The sequence below is a fragment of the Pygoscelis adeliae genome, unplaced genomic scaffold, assembly GCF_000699105.1.
Source record: "Pygoscelis adeliae isolate BGI_AS28 unplaced genomic scaffold, ASM69910v1 Scaffold85, whole genome shotgun sequence".
NCBI lineage: Eukaryota > Metazoa > Chordata > Aves > Sphenisciformes > Spheniscidae > Pygoscelis > Pygoscelis adeliae.
Window position 1 is genome coordinate 73873 of NW_008824900.1, and position 22853 is coordinate 96725.

Sequence of the window (22853 nt, forward strand, 5' to 3'; positions counted from 1 at the left end):
GAAAGAGTAAACACACAAAATACTTCATTCTTCATTGAGGAATTTTGGTATTGCTGGTTAAGAAAGGAGAGCTTGGATCTTCAAATAAATCATGGAAGACTTCATTAGGCAAGTGATTCCGTAGAATTACAAAGAAATCAGACCGGAGAGAAGAAAGGGAAGGGAAAGGAAAGGGAAGAAATCTGCCCCTTCCAGTTCTAAGAGAGTTCTGACAGCAAACGGCAACAGCAGCACAGAAGCAAATTCAGGGGTCGGGGAAATATTTAGCCTTTAGATTTCTTTCAATTTTGCTTAATATAGCCAAGAGCCCTTTTTCAGGGTTTGGTAGGGGAGGGGGTATTTCTTTTGTTTCTGTGCTTTTACCTGATTTTTAGTTTTTCAGGGTCTCTCTTTAGCTTTTTTCCCCACAGGTGTGGTTACAATTAAATATGTAGCTTTCATGAGGATCTTCTGGAGACCTGAAATGTGATCTTTACTTTTCCTAGTGTCCTTTACACCTTACTTCAAAACGATTAAGCGGCTTCTCATAAGTCCACGTCTAAATGAGAAGGGGTTTAAGTTATGCAGGTACAGCACAACACCAGCCCAAAGCCCCAGAAATCAAGCTGGGGGGCCTGATCCCCTAATTTCCATAAATACCTGGGCCTATTTATATAGGTACCTTGCAGGCCTACTTTCTTGCTATGTGCTATAACACCCTCTGCAGAGAGGCTGGAAAAAGATAACAGCCTTTCATGCTATGTGTGCTGATCTCATGGTTTAATACTCTGCTTGAAGATGCCTGGGCACTCCGAGGTGGAGGGTGATGCAGGAATTTGTATGGACTAAAGTAAGTTTTCATAACCAAAGCTTTCTGTCAATAAACCTGTTATGTGGTATCATTTAACCATAAAGAAAACTTCCACAAAAAGAACTTTTTCCCCATTTCTATCCAAAATGTGAAGTATTTGGCATATCCCGAAACTACGGTCTCTTACACCAGTTTATCAACAGATTACTCAGGGTAGTTAGCTATCTAGCATGCAAGCATAACTGAAACATTATTTATATTGTATTTTGTGTAGGTATGAGGTGCCTCTTCCTAAGAACTAGGAGACTGGCTGAATCAGTTCACCAGTAGATTAACTAGAGGAGATAGTGGGCCACTGTCTTGTGGTTTTGATTTTTTGAGAGGAGATGAGTTTCCGTAGTGACCTATCTATTTATACCAGCTCAGAGCCCACTGATTTTTCACCCCGGTTGTTTTTGCATTCCAGACACATTCCTGTACTCCCCAGTAATAACTTTTACCCTGAGGGACGTTTGAAATGTAATCAGCTAGTTATTAGCACGAAGTCTGAGAATGTTTTTGCAAAGGATGAAGAAATCAAATATGGGACGTGAGCTGACGGAGGAGCTGGGTGTTGGGGGCTCGCTTTGGTATGAAGCAGGCTGCTGGGTTTGGTCCAAATGTGGAGAATAATAATAGATGACTTATGGAATATTCAAACCTTGGAACAACAGAAATGCTGATTTTTACCCACGACTGTTTTATGTGACTTGAAGTACTTCTACTTGCTTGTCAGCCACTGGTGTTAGTATCTCCTTCCGCCTTAAAACTAGGTCTGACTATCAGTACTGGGTAAAGACTTGTTGGTCTTAGTATGGGGATGAACTCATTTCAAACACAGTAACAAGCCAAAGGAACATGTCAATGGACTTGCATTGGAGAATGTTTATTTAACAGTATGTTATTTAATGTCATTCACACTAGGTAGATTAGTGACATGATGTAATGATGATCAAGCAAATCTGTTGAGTAACAGGTTGACAAATCTCAATATTCATTTCATCAGACAGTTTACTATTTCGATACATGAAAGAATTAATTACATATGTTCTAAATTTTATGGGCATATTTCATCTAAGTCGTGATTAATCTATCATGTTACATTATTTGGTGAAGTACAAGTTGCTAAACTGGATAGTGATACAGCATTTGAAGTGAATGCACAGGACCAGAGGTAGCATGGTTTAAGTCTTGGCACGAGATACCTGTCTGCTCTAATGTTTCCTGACCCAGGTGTTTGGCTCCTGCATGCTGGGAGCTTTGAGTGATGGGATGAAGACCCTCAACAGCTACTCATGTGACAAAGTTTCTTCTCTGTCCTTGTAGTTGGGGGGGGGGTGTCATCACCCTTCTTGCCCGTCATGTCATCTTCTAATAGTAAGAGATGCAGCGTACTCCATTGGACAGTGATATAATAGGAGAGAGCAGCAGCAGATATCCTAGAAGATCCTGTTATGGTGGTTTTCAACCTGTTCTGGTTTGCAGACTCCTTGTGGGCGCTCTGGCACGCTTAGAGACTCGAAGCCGGCTCTCAGCAGGCTCGTTTTCCTTGGTTTTCGTTCACAGACCACCTAACAAATACTCCATAAATTCAGAGTCTAAGGATCACAGGCTGAAAACAACTGAAGGTTGAATCAGCTGTTGGATAAGACTCTTCCAGTGGAGAGGTTGGCTGTGTCTTTCTCATCAGCGTAACTAGCCGAGAACACGGCACCCTTCACGTGAGGTGGCGAGTGCCATCTTGCAACCAGCCATCGCAGGAGCCATCGTGTCCTTGAGGGTCTGCTTCATGCGTAGCAACACATGGTCGGTCTCCATGGTGGGTTTGGTGCTGTGTCCTGAGTAAAAGGGATCCCTGTTGGGGATCTGACCTGGAGTCTGAAACCGCGGCTGCCATGTGAAGAGGAAGGGGACGGTTAATGTGTTGTGTCAGGACTAGAGGTTGTCTGAATGTTATACATGGAGGAAATGGAAGGAATTTCAGAAACGTTTTGACTGTGTGAATAAACATAGTTCTGGAAATATTTCCTTTTTAGCTTTGTTTTGCAACTTTCTTTTTATTTTGGGGTGGGATTGTTTATATATGTTACTTAAGGAGGGGAAATCTACTGTCTGAAAAGATGATACTCTGCTTGGGGGAGACACAACACTCAGTAGCTGTTCTCAGCAGTGGCTCTCAAATTAATCTTTCTTTTGTGCTAGAAACGCTGCAAATACTCTGTGTTGAAGTTTGCCAATTAAATTAAAAATATAGCTATATAGTGATGCATACTTACGTGGTGGCTGCACTTGGATTTCTTCTTCACCGCCTTACCAGTGTTTATACTACTACTACTACATATTGTTATTCTGAAGTGCCTCCTGCGGCAGTTTTATTTGCATTAGTTTTATTTTTCAATACTGAATTAGTAACCATTTAAAACTGTCAACTACGTGTAAACAAGTGGTGGATAAGTTATGAATAACAACTTACCTTGAATTACAACTGCCTGTTTGTATTGTGCTGGGCACAATGTTGGGGGAATGGTGAAATGACTGAATTCGGTAGTGCAACATCATTTCTATTTATCTGGTTTCTTGTAGCCCATTTGAATAAATATCTTGATGCTCGCACGATTCCCCCAGCCAGCGATCCTGGTAGGGGGATTGCTGGATTGCCATGTTGTTGAAATATGCTGGCTCCGCTCCAGTCCGTCGACCACGTGATGAGCAAAATTTTTGCAGGCTCTGTAGAAGCTGTGCTTGCTCACTACGTGGCTCTTCAGTTCTGACCAAAGAGCAACAGAGCTTGGATGGGGGGGGGAATCATTATTAACTGATTTAACAATAATAAAATGTATTTAACAAACACTTGATCCAAACATTAATTCTTCAAACTGTGCTGGTAGGCTCTGATGACAGGTGAAAAAATGATTATCTTTTTCTTTACTTTGAAAACTGCTACAGAGATGCAATTAAAAAAATTAATAACCTCTTATTTTTAATGCAGGAATTATCTATGATATGCAAATTTATTTCTTTTGATTTGGTCCCTTGAGGACAAATCTTTTATTTTCTCTGAGTATGACTTAGGCTAATCAAGATAATGAAGTGTTATTCAAGGTAATGTCAGCAAATGTACTTCGGTAAAATGTCACAAAACATTCTCATTGTCTGGAGAATACTTCTGTCTCATTCTTTTCAATTAAGTATTTAGGGTTACTTGCAGAGTGCAGGGTGGTCTTTATAAAGATGCCCCAGTGCAAATAAACAGGTGTGGAGAAAAGCTGGCCAAAGTCTGTAGTGAAGTTTGATGGGGTAGCAGAACCAGTGGTATGCATTTCCTAAAGCCCTGCCATACCTCCTCAAATAATTGCTTTTATTTAGCTACTGCTTTCTGTAATAGGAAGAGGTGACAAGGAATGCACGTGGATATCCAATGCTGAGGAAAGGTTACATGAGAAGGGTCATTCCTACCAGTATGTGGTGGATATTTAGAAACGTATGAGTCAGTTTTCTTATATGCGGTCACAAAGATGTCTGAGATGATACATTTTCATTTTGACTTAAGTGAAAATGTGGGTGCTTGCTGTGTGTTTTCAATATTGTTTGATCAAGTTGCACAGAAGAAAAAATCTGAAAACTGCAGGTGACAGTATGGTGTCTGGTTTTTACTTTACCTTTTAAATGTCAGACTGTGAATTTTTAACAATGACCAACCAAAAAAAGTTCCACGTGCAGAGCCCACCAGCTCGTAGCAGCTTTGCATGTGCTTCTTAATTGATTTAGGTTTACTTGCCTGCAAGTCCGTAGAGAGCGGTGCAGTTGCACGGCTCGGCGCGAGAGCATAATTAGCCTGTAGGATTGCCCTGGCTTAAATAAAATGCTGATTTAGCATGTCAAATCCAGACTACCTGTATTATGCAAGAGGAAAAGAATTTGCCTGATTGTAGTCCTGTCAACACAAAGAGATTGCACCAGTATAACAAAATAGACTTCTAAAGTCTTGTTTAAATTGGTGCGTGCTCTTGTCTGGATTCTATTAAAAAAATGTTAGTACCGAGAGCCACAATAGCTCACTCTGTTACCAAGGGCCGGAGCAGGCTCCAGTTGCATCAGACTATTGTTTTTTTATTGGAATCCTTTCGTGCATCCTGCACACTTGCTATTCATCATTTCCAAAACCTCAATCAAAAAGAGAGGTGGCATCTTCTGGTCTCGAGTGAAATTTTCCTGGGTGGGATTTCTAATAAACTTCTAACAGCTTTCAATCTGCCCATGCCTTTTAGTTTAAAATGAATAAATTCCCATTCCCGAGAGCCTGGAGCTGAGCAAACTTTCACTTGGAGCCTCTCTCTCTTCAACTTACTAAATTCCGCCTGTGTTTAGCAGAGGCTGGTACGGCCATCTGTAGTTCCTGAGGTATGCCAGCCAGTATGTGGGCAGAAGGAAATTTAATATATAGGATGTCTTTCTGGAATGCTTGTGGCTTTGTATAATTGTCCCGTCTAGAGGAGTGGAATTTGTCTTGAAAAATCCTCATCTAGCTATAGATCTTGGTTTTATAATGCTGCCTTGCCTTGGAGATACCCTCCGTGCAGTTTTCTGATCGCTTGTTTCCCTCCCACAGTAAAATGTAGTTTTAAGTTGGAAGCACTTTTTTGTTTATAATAAAAGGAAGTTTTGGAAGTATATGCTACATATCCCCAAAGGATCGTTGCACTCTTTGAGCGATCTGGAATGTCGGAACTTCCCACGTGTGCAAATTCACCAGGGAAACGTTGACAGATGCCTGACCGAAAGCTTGAATTGAAGAGACTGTACGGGAAGTACTCCCAAAGGCCTCCTCCATCATCTTGCTGACTTCCCTAACGTTATCGTGGCCTGGCCACTAGCAGTAATTTAACATAAGTACAGGGATGCACATAATGCAAGTGCGTTACGGGAGAACTCCTGGGTCTCGATAGGCGCTCCGGTGTTTGTTAAAATGGAAGGCTAGACAGAAGTTAAGGCTGGTTATTGCCTTAGCCATCTGTTTTTGAACTTCAACTTACTTTCTTGTCAATTATGAAGGCGTGGGGGGGACCAAACCCACATTTGCACCCTAAACAAGAAACTGGAAGAAAACATCTCTCTTTAACGTCTTTAGAAGACTTTACGGTGTTGCGACCTTATCAGTTTTCTTAAAGAGCAGAGTCCCTAGCATGCCAAAACAGGCATGTTGTCTATCTAAAATGTATTTACATCTGCTTTACATCACTTCAGCCGCGCAAAGCAGGCTGTATGTTTCCATACCACAGCTCACAATTTACAGTGGGTGTAGTAGTGAGCAGGGCAGTGCTAGAGAGTGGCTTTACTGGGGCTGAGATTGCTCAGTTTTCATCCCTGCTGCAAAGCATCCCTTTTGCTCCTCTGCCTCCGCGGTTTCTTCAGTGCCGGCGCCTCATTCACAATCCAGTGAAGCAAATGTTGAATTTCTAAACGGGCTGTATTCATAGTTAGATTCAATTTCTAATCTGTTCTTCAGGTATATTTTCAGAAAATGTATTCTGTGGTAGGAATATTACAATCTTTGAAGAAGCTTGGACCCCCTGAAAAGCTGTGCCCCTGTGCGCTTGGTTGATTCTTGTTTTGGCAGCTGCATGGTGCAAAAATTTCATTTTCTCTCATCATGCTCATTCCTTCCCAGCTGTTAAAATTAACACAGAGCACAAAGGGCTAGTCAATAAATGTGAAAAATAATGCCAATAAGATAATAGCAGGTGATTTCCACGCATGTAATTGCATCATGGAGCTTGTTTTCACAAAGGTGTTACAGAGACCAAGACTGCAGGAGAGTTTGCAGGATTGAGCAGCGCGATTGAAAGCCAGACAGTATCTTCACCAGTTAATCCCAAATATCCTAGAGCTGGAGTTAGGCCCTCTTTTTGCTTTAAATGTAGGAACATCATATATCTCTTAGGTTTTGTGAGGAATCCTTAGGACAGAGATCATCTTTCATCTGCAACACGTTACTAAATTTGCTGGACTTCAAGGTTCTCCTGTGGAGCACGCTATTTCTGACTGAAAAATCCCAGGCTTACCTTTTGACTCAAACCTACTTTTCTTTCCTATTAAGGCATCAAGCTGTACTGAGTAAAAAATGAGTTCAATACCAAGAGTCATTCCAGGGAATGGGCTCATCTGCTGTTTGTTTTTTGGGCCGGATCGGTGGCACGCTGGCACCGGCAAAGCTGGCGGAGCAGAAAGTAAATAAGGGCAGTTGGAAACCCCAGGATAGGGATCAGTCTCGCTCATCATCCCATCTTTCATTTTGCCAGTAGAATTTAAAAATACATATGTACATATATTCCTGAGCCAACAGTGGTAGCTAGACCTTTGTGTTTGAGCTGCGTGTCTGTGCCTAGGCCTTTTTCTCCCCCGTGTTTTTTGTTTGGGGTTTCCCCCCACACGCACACAGGTGAGAAGAAGATAAAAGAGAGTGAAGGGGGATGGACCAGCAGCCTGCAACTTTATTTCTATAAATGTAGATTGTGGGTTTGGGTACAGGGTTCCCCACTTAAAACTGGCAGATGTTGAATACCAAAATTACACATATGTTGTTGATCAGCATTTTCCAAACCCACTGTTGTCTGTTAGCTGATCAAAAGTAAGCCTTTTGCTAAACAAAAGAGGCATAAGAAAAACAGTGGTTTTCCATAATGCAGGAGGTGCCTCTGGTTTCTCTGGCTCTTTGCAATTCTTCTTTGGAGATTATGAAGATAGGTTTGGGGGTTTGTTTTTTGGAGTTTCTTTTGTGTTTCCAGTCTATAAAGTTCTGTTTCTTATTATCATTGTTTCTGCTTTCCAGAGACCTAAGATAACGAGTTGGCTCATAAATTGCCGTTCTAATTTTAGCCACAGGAAATGTTGCTCCATACATTCAGAGTGGCTTTTCCAGGTAGGCTGGTTTGTTAGAATCCAGGCGTTTTGGGTTACATGCTTTTGTTTGCACTGAGCTGGAAGTGGTTTCTATGGGTTAGAGGGTGGGACTTGCTTCATCGGAAATGCAACTTTGCAGGTTGGAGAAAATTACTTTTATTTTCTGTAAAGTCATCCAATGTCATCTTGAGCAGTCCTGCAGTGTGAGTGACAGAAAATGCCTATTGATATAAAAGACAGTGATGTGCTTTTGGTTTCCAGCTATATTGCTGAAATAGCTGGAGATAAAAAGCTGAAATTCAGGACTACAGCAGGACAGTTCTTAAAGTATTTTTAGGGCTTTTTAAAAAAAAAAAAAAAAAAACCAACCTCATGAAATTTTTTAAATGTCATTCTACATAGTCATTTACCAGACCGGTAGGATGCGTTGTGTCTGACTTTCCTGGCACTTCCACTACTATTTTTCAAGAAAGATGGATATCATAACGTGGGGGGGTTTAGATTTTATTTAATAATATTGAAGTGTTCGGTAAACCGCTGTGGTGTGTAATGTTGCACACAAACCATACATCACGCAGAAGCAGCAGAAATTTGCAAGCATTTTGTATAGGGTTTATTAGAATTAACATAAAAGTCTTCCTTAATTGTGTGTGAAGAAGTCTGCTGGCTTTGGCTCTGCAGGACCAGGTTGCTTTCAGGTGTGAAGATGAACAGCACTTTTTTAGGTGCTGTGTCTAGTGTTGTTTAACCACAGCAGCTGGTAGCTCCTTCGGGAAATCAGATAAACCCTGTTTGGCCCAGGCTGTTGGGCACAGCTGGCAGGCTGGGTTAGGCAAGAGTTAGCTCCACTCTTAGAGCATCTTGTAAACTTGCTGGAAGAGCCGCTCCTCTTGCAGTTAAAGGTCAGGCTAACAACGCCACAGCCTGGGCTTGATGCCTTGGAGGGAACCTGTAAGGTTCTGCGGTGGAAGCTCTGTACTCTCCTCTGTTCAACATGGGCAAGCAGATGTTTGATCGTCTGCCCGTGCCTCTTCGGGGAGGAAGGTGTTGCGAGCGCTTGTCCTGTAAGTGGCCTCTTAGCATGGCCTTTGGCGCTGCGCAGTCCCACAACTTCTGGGCTGCTTCAGAGGTTCGAGCAGAAATTGATTAATTTTTATTATTATTATTTATTTTTTTTTTTCCCCCCCAGTTGCTGACATGCTCGACTGCAATTTTCTCTCCAGGCAGTCTAATTACAATGCAGTCGCTTCCTTGAAATTAAAAATGTACCTATAGGCCTTTACATGCCTGTATTTCTGAAAAGCAAAAGCCTAAAGCTTTTGAGCTTCAACGTCAGAGCGACTTCATCGAGTTGTGATGTAGAATAACTACTAGAGCACAGCGTTTCCGCTCTCACAACTACAGCGGTTCAATTGACTGAAGAATGTTTTGCAGGGATATCGCAACCCCTTTGATTACCCAGTTTGTATTTACCAGGTGCTGTTGCCCAGGTAAGGACGTTCCTCTGAGCTTTTGCTTCTCTCTTCATTTCTGCATACACAAGTACTTCAATCATGAAATGATTAGAAGCTTCAAGGGGGAAAACTTTCTGAAGTTATTTCTTAAGTGTAACAATCTTTTGACAAATAAAAGTTGCAGAATAGGGGAAAAAAATTATTCTTATATGAGTAATGACCCCTATTTACATATAAAGTTGCACATTTCTTGGCACTACGTTCGGCTTAGTTACTGGGTACCTCTTTGAAGATGCCTCAGTTGATCTGTATTATGTTAGCTACGGAGTCTATCCGGGAAAAGAATTTTAAATTTCCAATTCATCCGTTTTTCAGATTTGCTCTCTAGTGAAATACAAAGTGAAAGTTCCTGTCCTTGGGTTTCTAATGTTCATGTATTTTGAGCAGCATTTCATGTTCTGGTTGTACGTTGTGGGCAGTTGATCCTTTGGGTAGTTACCCGTATTTCCAGTGCATGTCAGTATTGCTGTACAGCGCCGCCGGGCTCTCGGGGGTCAGTGGCCTTGCTTTGCTTTTGCTGGTTCTGAGGTTTCTTGTTGTGATGTAAACTACCAGTTCCCGGCTCAACAGATGAGAACATTGTGCTGGGGGGGAGGAAGAAGTTTGCATGAACTCTCTGTGCAAGAGGGGGGTCTAATAAAGTGAGAAAATAGTCCCCATAAATACAGATTTGGCAACTATTGAATTTTAAGAATGAGGGAGAATATTTGCTACTGAAAATCATCTTTAGATTCAGCAACAACTTGGACCCAAAGGATACTAAAGCTCCTGGAATGATGGTATACACTGTATTATTTCTTGCATAAACATTAGGCTAGGTTAGTACCTGAAAAATTATTTAAGCTTTGACAAGAAAAAAAAACCACCATGGAAAAGTTAGAGATGCCAGAAAGAAACTGCAATTAGAAGAAGTAAATACTTTTCTGGTCTTTGGTTTGTTTTGTTGTTTTTTGGGTTTTTTAAATTGTTGTTTGCCTGTCATGTTACATTCCAGAAATTGCAGTTAATAATTTATTTTACAGAGCAAGTCAGAGTCTAATGAAATTGTATAGCAGCATATTTTATTGTATGAGGAAACCTAACTGCAGGTCTCTGTTTCCTTTCCCTGGAGTGGCAGTGGCTGAATACCAGTATTTTCACTCCCAGATTTTTGGCAAAGTGCAAAGATGATGTCTTTAAAAGGCGTGGAGAAAACTTTTTATTGTATTTCTAAAAAGAGAAAGCAAGAGCTGGTTGATAGCAGAGAAGCATAACCCAAAAGTGAGTTACCACCCATCAGTTGAGAAAGAAAGGAGCAAAAGCCAGTCCTGAACTGCAAAGCTTTTTTTAATGACCTTGCTGTACCACTACTAGTTACTTGTATCAGAATTATATAAAATGAGATGTTGAATTATTGAAAGATAATAGCTAACATTGTTCATCACAGCTGACTGCAGCAGGTGATTAAAATTACTTTCTAGCTGGAAGGTAATTCTTGCCCTCACGTGGGAGTGACAGTCACTGTGGTTCTCACCATGAAACCATTTTCATGCAAATTCTAATTTTGTGAGGTAAGATACTGCAAAAGTAGAGGGGTGCAAAACTAGAGCTCAATTAGTTTTGTAAATTTACAATTAATTACTTGGAAAAAGATATGATTAAAGTACGTAGACTCTAAGGGAAATGATGGAAAGATAAACAGTGAAGGAGAAGCATTAATATAAAGCTATTTGGTAAAAGGGGGCATAATCAATACAATTTGGATTTTATTACATCAATACAAGGAATAGTACTAGTCTTCCAGAACAGAGGGCTGTGTACTGGGAAGCAGTTATTCTGAAAAGGAAGGTCGCCTGTTAGTTAAATGCTGTTTCCCCATACTGCAACTAAAAAGGTGAAGCGATTCATGGAGGGAGGAACAGGGATATATAATAAGAGTGGGATTACATTTTTATTAAATGAATCAGTAAGACCCTGACTGAAATATTGCCATCGTTTTTTGGTGTGTCTCAGAAGCAGTGCTGAAAAAGGTTTCAAAAGCATTTGAAGTTCGTTAGAGATGTGAGAAGTATGACACGTTCCTTTGCCAGAGAGAGAGTAATATCCCTGTCTGCTATCAATACAGGGCTGAAAAGTTTCAATTCCATGCAGGTGAAGCATCAAAAATTGAAACTTGACTCTTGTCTTACCAAGCAATTGCTTATCAGTATTTGTATTAACCCCTCATCTCTTGAGATCTCCTGTAGGAGAAGACATCCCATCTTTAAAAGGTGCATGGGGGATGCCCTCTACTTATGGGGATTAGATTGGCGTAACAGCAGCTTCTGTCCTGAAGTCATGAGGATGAATGAGCTGAAAGAAAGGACATAAATGACTTCATTAAGGACTTGAAGGACCAGAACATCTTTTCCCTCCCTTTCCCCGTTCCTTCCCAGCAAGCGACTTCCCACCAGTTACCTGAGACGGTTTTGTTCTGCAAACACGGCTACAGTCGAGGATGGGGGGGTCGCTCCAGCCTGACCCACCTGGGTATAACCCGGGGGCTGGCAGGGAGGCAGCGCGTGGGCAGGGAGCACTGCTCTCTGCCTGCCCCTGCCTGAGCCCGTGTTACGAACTTCCCAGGCGCTCCGCAGCGAGCGGCTTTTCTCACGCTACCAAAACCAGGTTGAAAACTGGGATGTTTATACACAGCCTTATTTATACTTTTGTTTATTTTTGTGCATACAGAAAATAATTTGTGTGTGAGTGCATGCATGTGATTTTTTTTTAATTATTGCTAAGAGTATTTTTTTAGTGTTTGGGGTGGTTTTCTGTTTTTCTAAGTTCAGAGAAATGCTACTGATAAAAAGAAAAGCTAACTGAAGAAAGGAGCCAAGTATAGAAATTTCCTAATGCTTCTAAAATTCAGTGCTAGTGGGACTAATGAACCCACTGTAGTTCTATGGAGATCTTACCTGTTAACTATTTTGTCAAAAACACTGCCATGTCAATATTCAAAATGGTTGAATTCAAGAAATGAGTGTTTTGGCTCAGCGTGCAGGAGCTGTTACTCTTTATAACGCTTACAGATTTTCAGAACTTGAAGACAAGTGAAGGAAATGGCTTGTGTTTCTCAAAAATAAACCATGTAGCTCATTTTTTCCCCAGGGCAGAAAATACTGTATACATCAGATTAGTGTGTCGGGGTGGGTTGTTGTAGCCTGTTCCCCGCCTTTGCTTCCAAGAGCCATCTCTGGAAAAAGCAGAAATGCGCTGCAGGATAAAGCCTGCCAGAGGACAGATTTGCTATCAGGCAGTTTGAGGTTGTCTTATTTTTCGGCATTTATTTTGAATAAATTTGGGGGAAGGGAATGAGTATAAGATTGAGAATACAGGAGGGGAAGAAAGGATGAGCTTTGCCTTTATAAACGGCAGCATAAGCATCTCATAACACTTTCTTCATTGCCGTGTCTTGAGTTACATCGTTGCGCAGCAACACACCCCAAAAATTGCACCGTGTTTGCTGGTTTTCACATGAAATAGCAGCTCCTGAGTTGTTGGCTTATTCATTTAATACTGTCGCGTTACCTAATTGATTTAAACGTGCTGCCTGGTGGTGTGGATGTTTTTCACTCCCTACACCGTTTGTATGGGAAATGACAGAGTGTTGACTGTACTAATTCACTGGAGATGTAGAAGGAGGGAGAACACTGTTCTTGTATAGTACATTTTAGTTACATCGATACAGTTCTACTGAATTAATTACCCCTTTTTTTTATACCAAAATATTTCAGACTGAACGTGGGAGTTGCTTTGTGAAGTGTGACAGAGTTGCAAGGAATACTAAAGCCAATCAAATTTTCCTATCATGAGAAGGATTTAATAATTAACGAAGTATTAGATAGGCAATGTTAGTAAAGTTCGGTAAGCTGAAAGATGTTTACACCTCCTAATTTTCCAAAACTTTCCAAAAATAACCTTTTTTCCTTACTTGCTCTCCTGAGACCCTGACCTTGCATTCAGCGCTAGGAGTAGCCCTGCTGGCTTCTTACTGAACGTGTGCTGTGGTTCTGCAGGATACTGGCTTTTCTTTGTCTGATTTCAAACCACCCATTTTGAGTAACGCTCCTTGTTCAGCGGACGTGGTGGGGCTGGGGAGCACGGGGAGGTAATAAAGAGATTTTGAGTCAGTTCTCGGTGCCAACGACCGGCCGTTTTAGCCAACTTTAAACCCTGCAGCTAAAGCCTGTGGGACAAAGCGGGAGCGAGCGGCTGTCGATGCAAAACGTGGCGATAGCAGCGGAGGGCTGGTGGGTTTGCCACGAGGGGTGGAGCGGGGCCGAGGAGCCGCAGCACGCTGCGGTTTAAGGTTGGGGCGAGGGTGGATTCTGCTTTCCCAAACGCGTTTTCAATTACTGGCGTTCCGTAGCCTTTTCCCTTTTTCCTCGGTGTGGAGCTCAAACTGGAGATAATTTTACTGTATTCAACAGATTGACGAAATAATTAGGCTACGCAGCACAGTAAGACATAAAAAGTGCCTTTTCAAAAATACGAAAAACAAAGAAAATATGTTTGTTTAGAAAAAAAAATAGGGGAATAATAGGAGTGGTAAAAGAATCCTGTTGCTTTAAGGTAGCTTTTAAAAATAGGAGTCGTAAGCTTAGTGCTCTAGCTTTTTACCACAATAAACATATAATTGTAAGCTGATTGTGGTGAATTCCTTAAATGACAACCCCCATCAATATAAGTTTTAAAGAGACAGCCCTACATCTGGAAGCCAGCAGCAGCTCAGGTTTTTATTAAGCGGCACTGCCAAATAAAATCCAAGCGCTACTATAAGCGATATAAAAATAAAGATTGGCTTATAGTCTAACATCTCAAATAGGAGAGTGAGTGCTCCGGAGCTTGGAGAGGCTGTGAGAACACCGTAGCTTTCCCAGCAGCTTTTGAGCCTGAGGTTGAAATGGTCGATACAGATGCGGGTTTCTGCATTGGTTGTAGAAGTGTTCAGGAGCTCAAGTTACTAGTGGAATAAACAGAGAAACTGCAAAATTGCTATTAGTATGTCTAACTTATTTTTATTGGAAAGGTTATAGACAAAGTACTGTCTGTGTTACATACTACAGACAAAAAAAAGGCTTATAGAATATGATTTTCTGTCTGTAAAGAAGGTTATGAGAGAAACCTGCCCTCTTCCAGGGGCTGCAACTTGACAAAGTTATTTCCAGCTTTTGTCCTACGGATGGAGGCAATTGAGTGCAGTCGATGGCTGTGACAGTCATGTGTCTGGCTGCAACTGGGTGACAAGTATCAGAAAAAGGGAGGGGGGTGATGCACAGCTGACCCAAATACAAAACCAGCAGCCATCCCGTGAGCGAGAGGCTGGCTGCAGAATCACACGGGACAACAGCCTCTGGTACCACAAAATGACGAGCGCTTTCCAGTTCTGCGAGCTGATGACCTCCACGCTTTTCGGAGCACATTGGTGCCCTTCCTTGCTGAGTGGGAGATTTCCCATACAGTGGCAATAAAATTAACTCATTTGGATTCAGAAAGCAGTGTGATTCATAGCTCCTTCTTAGTCTTTGTGCCTAGAAATAACCCAGAACTTCATAACGCAAAGTTTCAAGGAAGTAAAATAAGTGATATTCTAAACAAAATTCAGATCTTTTATTTTTTTGAACAGGTTTTTGATACAGCTCAGCTTGATACAGCGTGGTATTTACCAGCCTGGCCTTTAATATTGGATCCGCTTTCCAATTATGCTTCAATTCATACAACAGTTGCAGAGAGCGTGTGTGGGCGTACGTGCGAGAGAGATCGATTTTGTTCTTTAAAAATGTGAAGTCTGCACTAACTATGAAAACCCATCAGAATTTCTAGCACTTAAATGCCATTTCCTTTCTCAGTGTGCTACCAGCATTAAGCAATCTTCATGACATCTCCCTGACAAATGGAGAGTGCGAGTGGAGGAACACATGCTGATTTTTCAGAAGTAGAATATTAACACAGATATCACTGAAAAACAGGCTGCAAATCCTTTCCAGAAGTAAAGAGTTAATGCAAGAGCTCAAATTACAACTTGGAAGCAAATACATAAGGTCTTAGCTCTATTTTTCAGAAGTACTTGAGTGAAAATGGAATAAAGAAAGTACGTGTCAGCCCTGGCTGTTGCTGTGTGTTAGAGTAGTCTCTTGTGTCTGGGAGAGCAGATGTTGGGCAATCCTAATTGCCACCACTTTACACAGAGTATCTTTATATTCCTGGTGGTTGTTCCCAGCCACTGTCTTTTTTCGTGTGCCGTATTGCCGAGCCTCGATAGTGCTTTGATAGTTACTATATTTCATATCTGAGGAGTCCAAAGGAGTGTTATTTTTGTCTTTCTGCGGTTCTGACTGTTCACTTCTTTTTTCTGTAGGTTTGAAGACCTATCTGATCTCTGGTCAGAAGGTGAAGGAGCCCCACTGCAGCTGTTCACAAGCGTTGCTGCCTGGCTTGGAATCCGGAGATGGAGCCAGGATACAGGGAGCATCGTCAGCCGAGAACACCAGTGACTTGACAAAGACTCTCAAACATGCGGAAAAACCTAAGGTGAGTTCTTGTTTCAAACCCAGGCAGCACAGATCTCAAACTGTGCAAACCAGGGAGAGATGTGTGGATGGGGAAACCTTACAGGTTCGTTGATGCCCTGCTTTATGTATTTGTATATGTATGTATGTATACCTGTGTGTATACACATACAGTGCCAACACGTAGTTTGAGGGATGAAAAAATTTACAAAGTGAAAAGCCTTGCCAATTGACAAGGAATCCCCAAAGTAAGGTGAACACTTCTTAAAGGTGATTTCAAATAATTTTATTTTTTTAATATTTCAGGACTGAGAGATCAGTGCTGCTTTTTCAATGGTCTTGATTTTATGGGAGAATACAGTAACTGCTTAAAGCACATTCTTTAATTTCTATGATTTTCTGCTTTTGGTGCACCCTGCTTCTGCCGTTCCTCTATCATACAGGTCATGTACCTGTGAACTTTTTCACATGAGTATATAACAGACACCCCCTCAAAAAGATAACAGGATTGTTTGTGTGGTGGGAGAAAATGCTCTGGTAAGCTATGAGATTGTGTTTTATCTGCTTGCTCTAGAAACCTATTTCTAGAACCGAGGGCAATGATTTGTATGGATTCAGCTTAGAGAAATGATGGCATTTTGTTATGTTCACACCTCTCGCAAGATCTCTTGACAAGGAAATCTGTGAAACAATGTGTATTGCTTCAAAGCTTTGCTGTTACTCTCCATCTTCCAGCTCAGAACAGATTTCCCAAACAACAGATGTCTATTCTCTATTTTAATTTGTGCTAAGAGTTCCTCGTCCTGGGTTGCCTGAGCTGGGCACAAATGTCAGAACCACGGGTGGTCATCTGCGGGTCACTGTCCTTAGACTTCAGTGTGTTTAGTCCTGAGAGGATCTCGTCAACGCAGGTTTGAGACTTAGCTGACAGAGTTGATGGGGGGTGGCTTTCATGCTGCTCCATTTTTGCTGCTTGTATGTTTGTTGTCTGGATTAGGAGAGCATGGGTCGGGCACCTTTGCCCTGCTTCCGTGCCACGTTTTAAGTTTTGGAGTAAAAACACTGGATTGCAAGTGAGATCAGCTGAAAGGCTGGCCCAAAGATACAGTCCAAAGTGAGGTCCTTACAGAGCAAGCCAGGACTGTTTAACTATAGAAGGTAGCTGTAGCCATCTTTATCCCTCCCCAAAATATGCACTGTGTGTGGTTTGACTGTATCCAAGTTGCTGGTGAAAATTTTCTGTTCCTTCTCCCATGTAAGAAAGAATATATTTGACACCCCTCAGGCACCAGCTTTCCAGCTCTCTTGTCTTTCAGTGAAGGTACTAGCAAATAAGGTAGGAAAATACATCTCGGAGCAGCCAGTGGGTGTCTGTACAAATAAGCCTGTCTGTGCTGCCCGGTGCCTGGCCATGCAGAGGTACAGATGTGACAGTAAGGGGTAGAAACTCCTTTATTTCAAGTAGTGAAGGAAGAAGAGCGTACCAAGTGGAGCAGTATTACTGAGCTGCCTGTCCGTGGAGCAGAGGGGAGAGAGAGGAGGGATTAAAGCAGTAAAACTAAGGGTGCTGTTCTGAGAGAAAGCGAGGATGCCTTGTTAATGTCAGACAGCAAAGTAAGTTGTAACTGGAGGACCGTGAAACTACGGCAAACTACAGGACTGACCTGACTGCAGCCAGGATTTGATAAAATTTGTTATGTATTAACTCGTGGTACATGCTGTTAAAACGACTCAAGTCCAAGATGAAATCTGTTGTTAAGGCTCAGCTATAGTATGTGTTTTCTAAAACATGGGGTGACTTACTCTGCAGAAGGGTAGATCCAGATGCACCACTATTCCTAAACAGCTAGTATGCGATGTGGAAGCATGCTGCTGGCCCACCACGTTTTGTTTACTGCCTAGTCCCTGCTCTGGAACCGTCTTGGCTGGGTGCTAATTGCTGTTTAAATGCTGAATGATGGTCTGCACAGTGCAAAAGTGCAAACGTGGCTATGCAAATAAGTGAAGGAGAAGCTAAAAGAAGCTGCTTCAGAAGAGCATCTAGGACAAGTGCCAGCTCAGTTTCAGCCGCCTTGGATACCCTATCTACCGTTGTGCTAAAGCTGCTGCGTCAAGTTTATGTTTATAGGTACCTGTTTTTGTTCATCACCATGAGCGCTACAGGTCTGGCCAGTAATTTCCTAAGCAGCCTCACAACTCTGAAAATAGCGTGCCTGTCTTCCCCAAAATACACTGATGCCGGAGTGAATTTTGAATGACCCCAAAGTCAGCTTTCCCTGCGGTCTGATAAGCATCTGTATAATGCATGCCACAAACCGTGTCAGAATGCGTATAGCATAGTGATGAAGCAATCGTGTGAATGCTGAGCACTTACTTAAAAACGCGTTCTGCAACTGTAGTTGCAGCATGGGGAGTGCAAAGCGTATTTGCTTCTCACAGCGTGGCTAGGTACAGGTATTCCAAACTCCAAAGCATGCTTTCGAGTGTAGATATGCACCAGCCGTCTCTATGCTGGGTAGTCTGTTATCAGAGTGATTGCGGACCGAGAAGCCTGGGTCAAGCTTTCGAGGAATGCTTAATTTGCCAGCCGTGCTAGAGTAGGTCTTACAGTGTTAAATAAGTAAATAAATATATATGTATATTAAAAAGTCCCCACAAAGAACAACTGTGCAATTTAATCACAGATCATGCACAATTTTTGAAAAGGAGTGGGTTTCTTTTTTACAGTGGTTTGGTTTTTTTCTTTTTAAAGCCTGCAGCTTGCTGGTAGGGTCTGGAGATAATAATTTGCAAAAGAATCATGACTTACATGCCAACTGTTTTAAATACAAAGCTGTAAACAGTGTCAGTGTAGGAGGAGATGACTCCAGCTCTGCAAAAGTAGGAGGGGCAAAATTACAGGCAAGTTGAAATATTTTTGTTTTAAAGGGAATAAGTGGCCATATTGGATGCAAAGGATGACTTTCACATTTTGGGCTTGAACGGATGTTCTAGCAGACAAGATCTGTTAAGGAAAGTCAGGAAGGAGAATGCAACAGTAATTGATCCATGAAAGGAATTGTATTTCTTCCTCTCCTCCAGTGTATCTGTAGTTCTTTTAATTGCAAACCTTGTTGCAGTATGGATATCGATAAAATGCATGTATGTAATTAAAATGGTGAAGATAGAGGCTAAAAACTATAAGTAAATCTATAATAGCAGCTGATTTTTTGAATGAAATGCCACGCCGTAACAACCTGAAAGTTGAAGATGCCGCATTATTCAATTTCGGGTGTGACACCAGAGATGGAAAAGTCAGTTTTGAAAAGACATAAACACTGGTCTCTGAAATAGGGAGTGAACCTGAAGGTGTCGTGTTTTTGGACCAGGAGAATGATAAACTACAGAGGTCTGAACCAGTCCCTCCTGAGTCCAGAATAAACAGATAAAATGGATGTGGGGTGTTGAGCTTGGGACAAAAGGCTCAAGTAGCTTGCTGGAAAATTCATGAAGATGTTTAGTGGATCACCTACCACCGTTGAGTATAGTGCGCCGAATTTAGCACGCTGCTCCCGGTGACGGGTGTCTCTGTATCCGTTAGCAGACTTCTGGCAAGCCTGGCCGCCTCCAGAGCAGAGGAGTCGCCAGTGGGGATCAGACACAGTCCCTCTGATGCAGCAGCCTGCCTGTACATGGCCAGGACTGGAGAAAAGTATGAAGAACATGCAAGATACAGATACGGGGTTAATTCCCCTTAAGAAGATCACACTTCAAGGGGTTACCTTGTTTTAAAAGCCAAAGTGCGACATTTTAGGTTGCTTCCAAAAATGCATAACCTGCAACTGTTACAAGTCCTGATGTTTTTGCTTTCCTTGTTTCCTGTGACATTTGCCAGGTGTTTGGCTTCAACAATGTACGGTAGCCTGAGCTCCGCTCTACTGTCTTAGAGCACTATATGAAAAAGTATTTCCCTTTATTAGTTTCAGATTTGTTGCTTTCCGTTTCCCTGTACTGTTCATAATGCATCATGGTGTTCCATGCTTTTTTTTGAATTTTGCTGCATTTTGTGCTAAGTCTTCACTCATAATGCCATTCAGATCCTTTCGCAAGCAGTTTTTAAACAAGAAAATTGCACTTCTCTCACTAAAGAGTATTTTGTTCTTCTTGGGGAGGTCCTTTGCTAGTATGCAGTGATTACAGTATATCTGTGCTCTTACACTAGTAAAGCTTTCCTGGATTGGATTTAGCTTCAGTAAACAGAAAATCTGTGATTTATTTTTGAAATAGTGCATTCTGTTCCAGTCAAATTTTGCTCCCTGCTTCCCATTCTGTAGCTTTGTTTATCTTTTAACCATGCCACAAGTATACACGTGGACCGAATTATAAATTGCATAATACTACGAGGACACCAGAATGTTCCTGGCTAAATTTTTTTGTCTCGTTGCAGCCTTGCCCTTCATGTAGTACCACCCTTGCTCCCCACTGTGATGTCAGCATAGATGAAGGAGCTATCCAAAATGGTTGTCAGGATGAACATAAAAACAGTACGAAGGTAATTTAAGTATTTATCATATTATCCCTTCTTTCCCCTTATTTCTCTGCTTCAGTCAGCTTTCTCATTTTTGTATTGCTATTCCTTTATTCAAGCTCTTAAGCAGCAGAACCAGTTTTGATTTTGAGCAGTTGTATTTTAAAATTTAGTCGAGACCCCCCCCCCATTTTCAAAATTATTACTAATTTTATGGGCCCAGTTTGATACCGAGAAGGACCTAAAATTTGGACTCTTTAAGTTATGTTGAGGCTACCCAAAGAAAGAGGCACAAACACCACTACCACGTTCTCCATCCCTTACGCCAGTTGGCTGTGTGTCACCTAGCCACAAGTTACACCTATGTCTTGCCAGTGTCTTCTGCATCGTAGCTCTAAGCTAAGACAGTGTCATTCCTGTTCACACACACAGCTGAAATTCACAGCATCTAAGTCAGTTCGCATCCTTTTTCTGACCGATAAATGCAACATCTTACATATTCAGCATGCTGCTGCCAAGACTGCTTTCCTTGCCTGTTGCTTAGATATCCTCGCTGAAGCCACCTACTTCCTCTACAGTACCCGGTGGTGCCTATTTGTCGTCTTGTTCGTGGCCTTTGTAGCCTCTCTGCTCTGCCTGTTGCCTCTCGCTCCTTCCTGAATATTAAGCTCCTGCCTAAATGCAGACTGGATCCCAGTGCTCGGCACCTGATTGTTATATTTTCAAATAAGTTTAATGCTTTCCCTTGTTGGGGAGAATCATTTTATAAACACATTCAGAGATAGCTATCTTGTTTTTTTTCTTCGCATGTCTTTACAACTCATCTCGCATATAGAGCTAATGGAAAAACTTGCCAGCATTTATTCTACTGATGAGCTACTACATTAATCTGTGTTTGTCCCTCTGCTCTCTGCCTGTATTTGACCTGTTGTCTCCTATGCTTAAATTGTAAGCTCAGAAGCAGGGGCTGCCTTACTGTACTGGACTGAAATGGTTTGTAAGACAGTAGACCATGTTCTGTGCCAGGGTTCCTAGGAAACAGCCTAAGAAATAAATAAAATAATAATCCCTTCAGCTCTGAGGGATGTAGAGCAGAGTGGCCAGCAGGTACTGGTCTTGGAACAGCATGAGATCTTTAAGACAGAAAACACTGTGGGAGATGTGCCCAGGCTGCCAAGGTGGTATGCGTGAGATGCTTCTTCCCCAGGCTGCCTCTGCCCACGTGCCAGGGATCTCCAGGAACTGAGTGCAAACAGAGATTTTCCTTAGGTACCAACTGCCTCATTTCATATGTTGTCTTCATCAGAATTATCCTTTAAGTTTCTTCCTGCTACAGCTGTATTAGCTTCACATGTGTTAATCAGCAAGTCATCTAACCTTGCTTAGAAGAGGTCCGTATAGTGCTGAATAAAATGTCCGTAATTTCACTGGAAGAAACATGCTAGTGGAGACCAAATCGCATGTCCTTCTTTGATTTCATTTAGTTATTGCTAAGTCAAAAATTCGACCAGTTAAGTGGCTACCAGTAACTCTGGCATGCCTGTTTAACTGAAAGCTTAAAGAATAGCTAACGCACAAAGTTGCCATGGCATTTGATTTCCATATCGCTGCAGTCTCAGCTTTCTTGGGAAGAACCACCATAAGGTCCCTCTACCCATCTCTGGAGTCTGTACCCGTTCCATGCCATGTCGCTGTGCCTGGCCCTGCAGCACTCATGTCCCCTGTCTTTAGGGAATGTTAATGATGTTAACCGTGTCCTTGGACCTTCGTGAGTCCCAACAGCCTCTGGAGCCTCCCTGTCTCTTGACAGGAGGAAACCGTCGCATGGTACATCAAATCTCCGAGTGCTCAAAAAAACCTGTACAGCCTGTTGCCATCAGAAACCACAGTAACGTTGGAGCTAACAACATTTAATAAATAGGGATTTTCTCCTTACAAGCAGTTTCACACTCTAATCCCCTCCTGTTAAGATTAACAGAGTGGAGACAGCACAGGAAAACCTTGAGCTGACTGAAGGGAAGAATTTTCTTACGGATTTGAGCCTTTGCCAAGGAGCTAAAGAGAAAAGGCCAAGAGAAGTCCATGCTGACCTTCTCTGAAAGAGCAGAAATTTTCACTGCATTCTTCAGATGAACTTGAAGAACAGACAGGGAAAGCAAACAGTGCACAGAGTCCATATCTTTTATTTGAGCCACTCATAGCAAAAATTGTGTTCTCTCCGTTACTGCTTTTCAAGTAATGACATCTGCAGGGGTGAGGAAAAGGAGAAAGATTCTTTACCAGGAAAAAAACAGGTGATAACTATGACTTTTTTTTTTAGTCCTCAAGGTGTTCTGGGAAGTGCTCTGAGCAAATACAATCTTTAGCATAAAATAAATTAAAAAAAAAACCCAAATAATGAAGACCCTTCACTTCTAGCAACTTGTTGGGCAGTTCTCTTTGGTTTGCTTTTGTTAGTACTCCTCATCTCAAAAACAGAGAGGTTACCCTGGCACTGCAGTACGTCTTGTGCTCCATAGCGGTGTTCCCTCTCGGTAGGCTAGGTGACCTGTTACGGTTGCAGGACTTGCTCTGAA

At 41.9% G+C, this 22853-nt stretch overlaps 1 protein-coding gene across 1 annotated transcript in view; it reads left to right on the forward strand.

The window, feature by feature from the left end:
• ADCY9 (adenylate cyclase 9) overlaps positions 1-22853 on the forward strand; it is a 93267-nt gene that overhangs the window by 36985 nt on the left and 33429 nt on the right. The window contains exons 4-5 of the mRNA XM_009324793.1: positions 15620-15792; positions 20197-20301. Of these exons, the coding sequence (XP_009323068.1) occupies positions 15620-15792; positions 20197-20301 (278 nt within the window). The remainder of the gene's footprint in view (positions 1-15619; positions 15793-20196; positions 20302-22853) is intronic.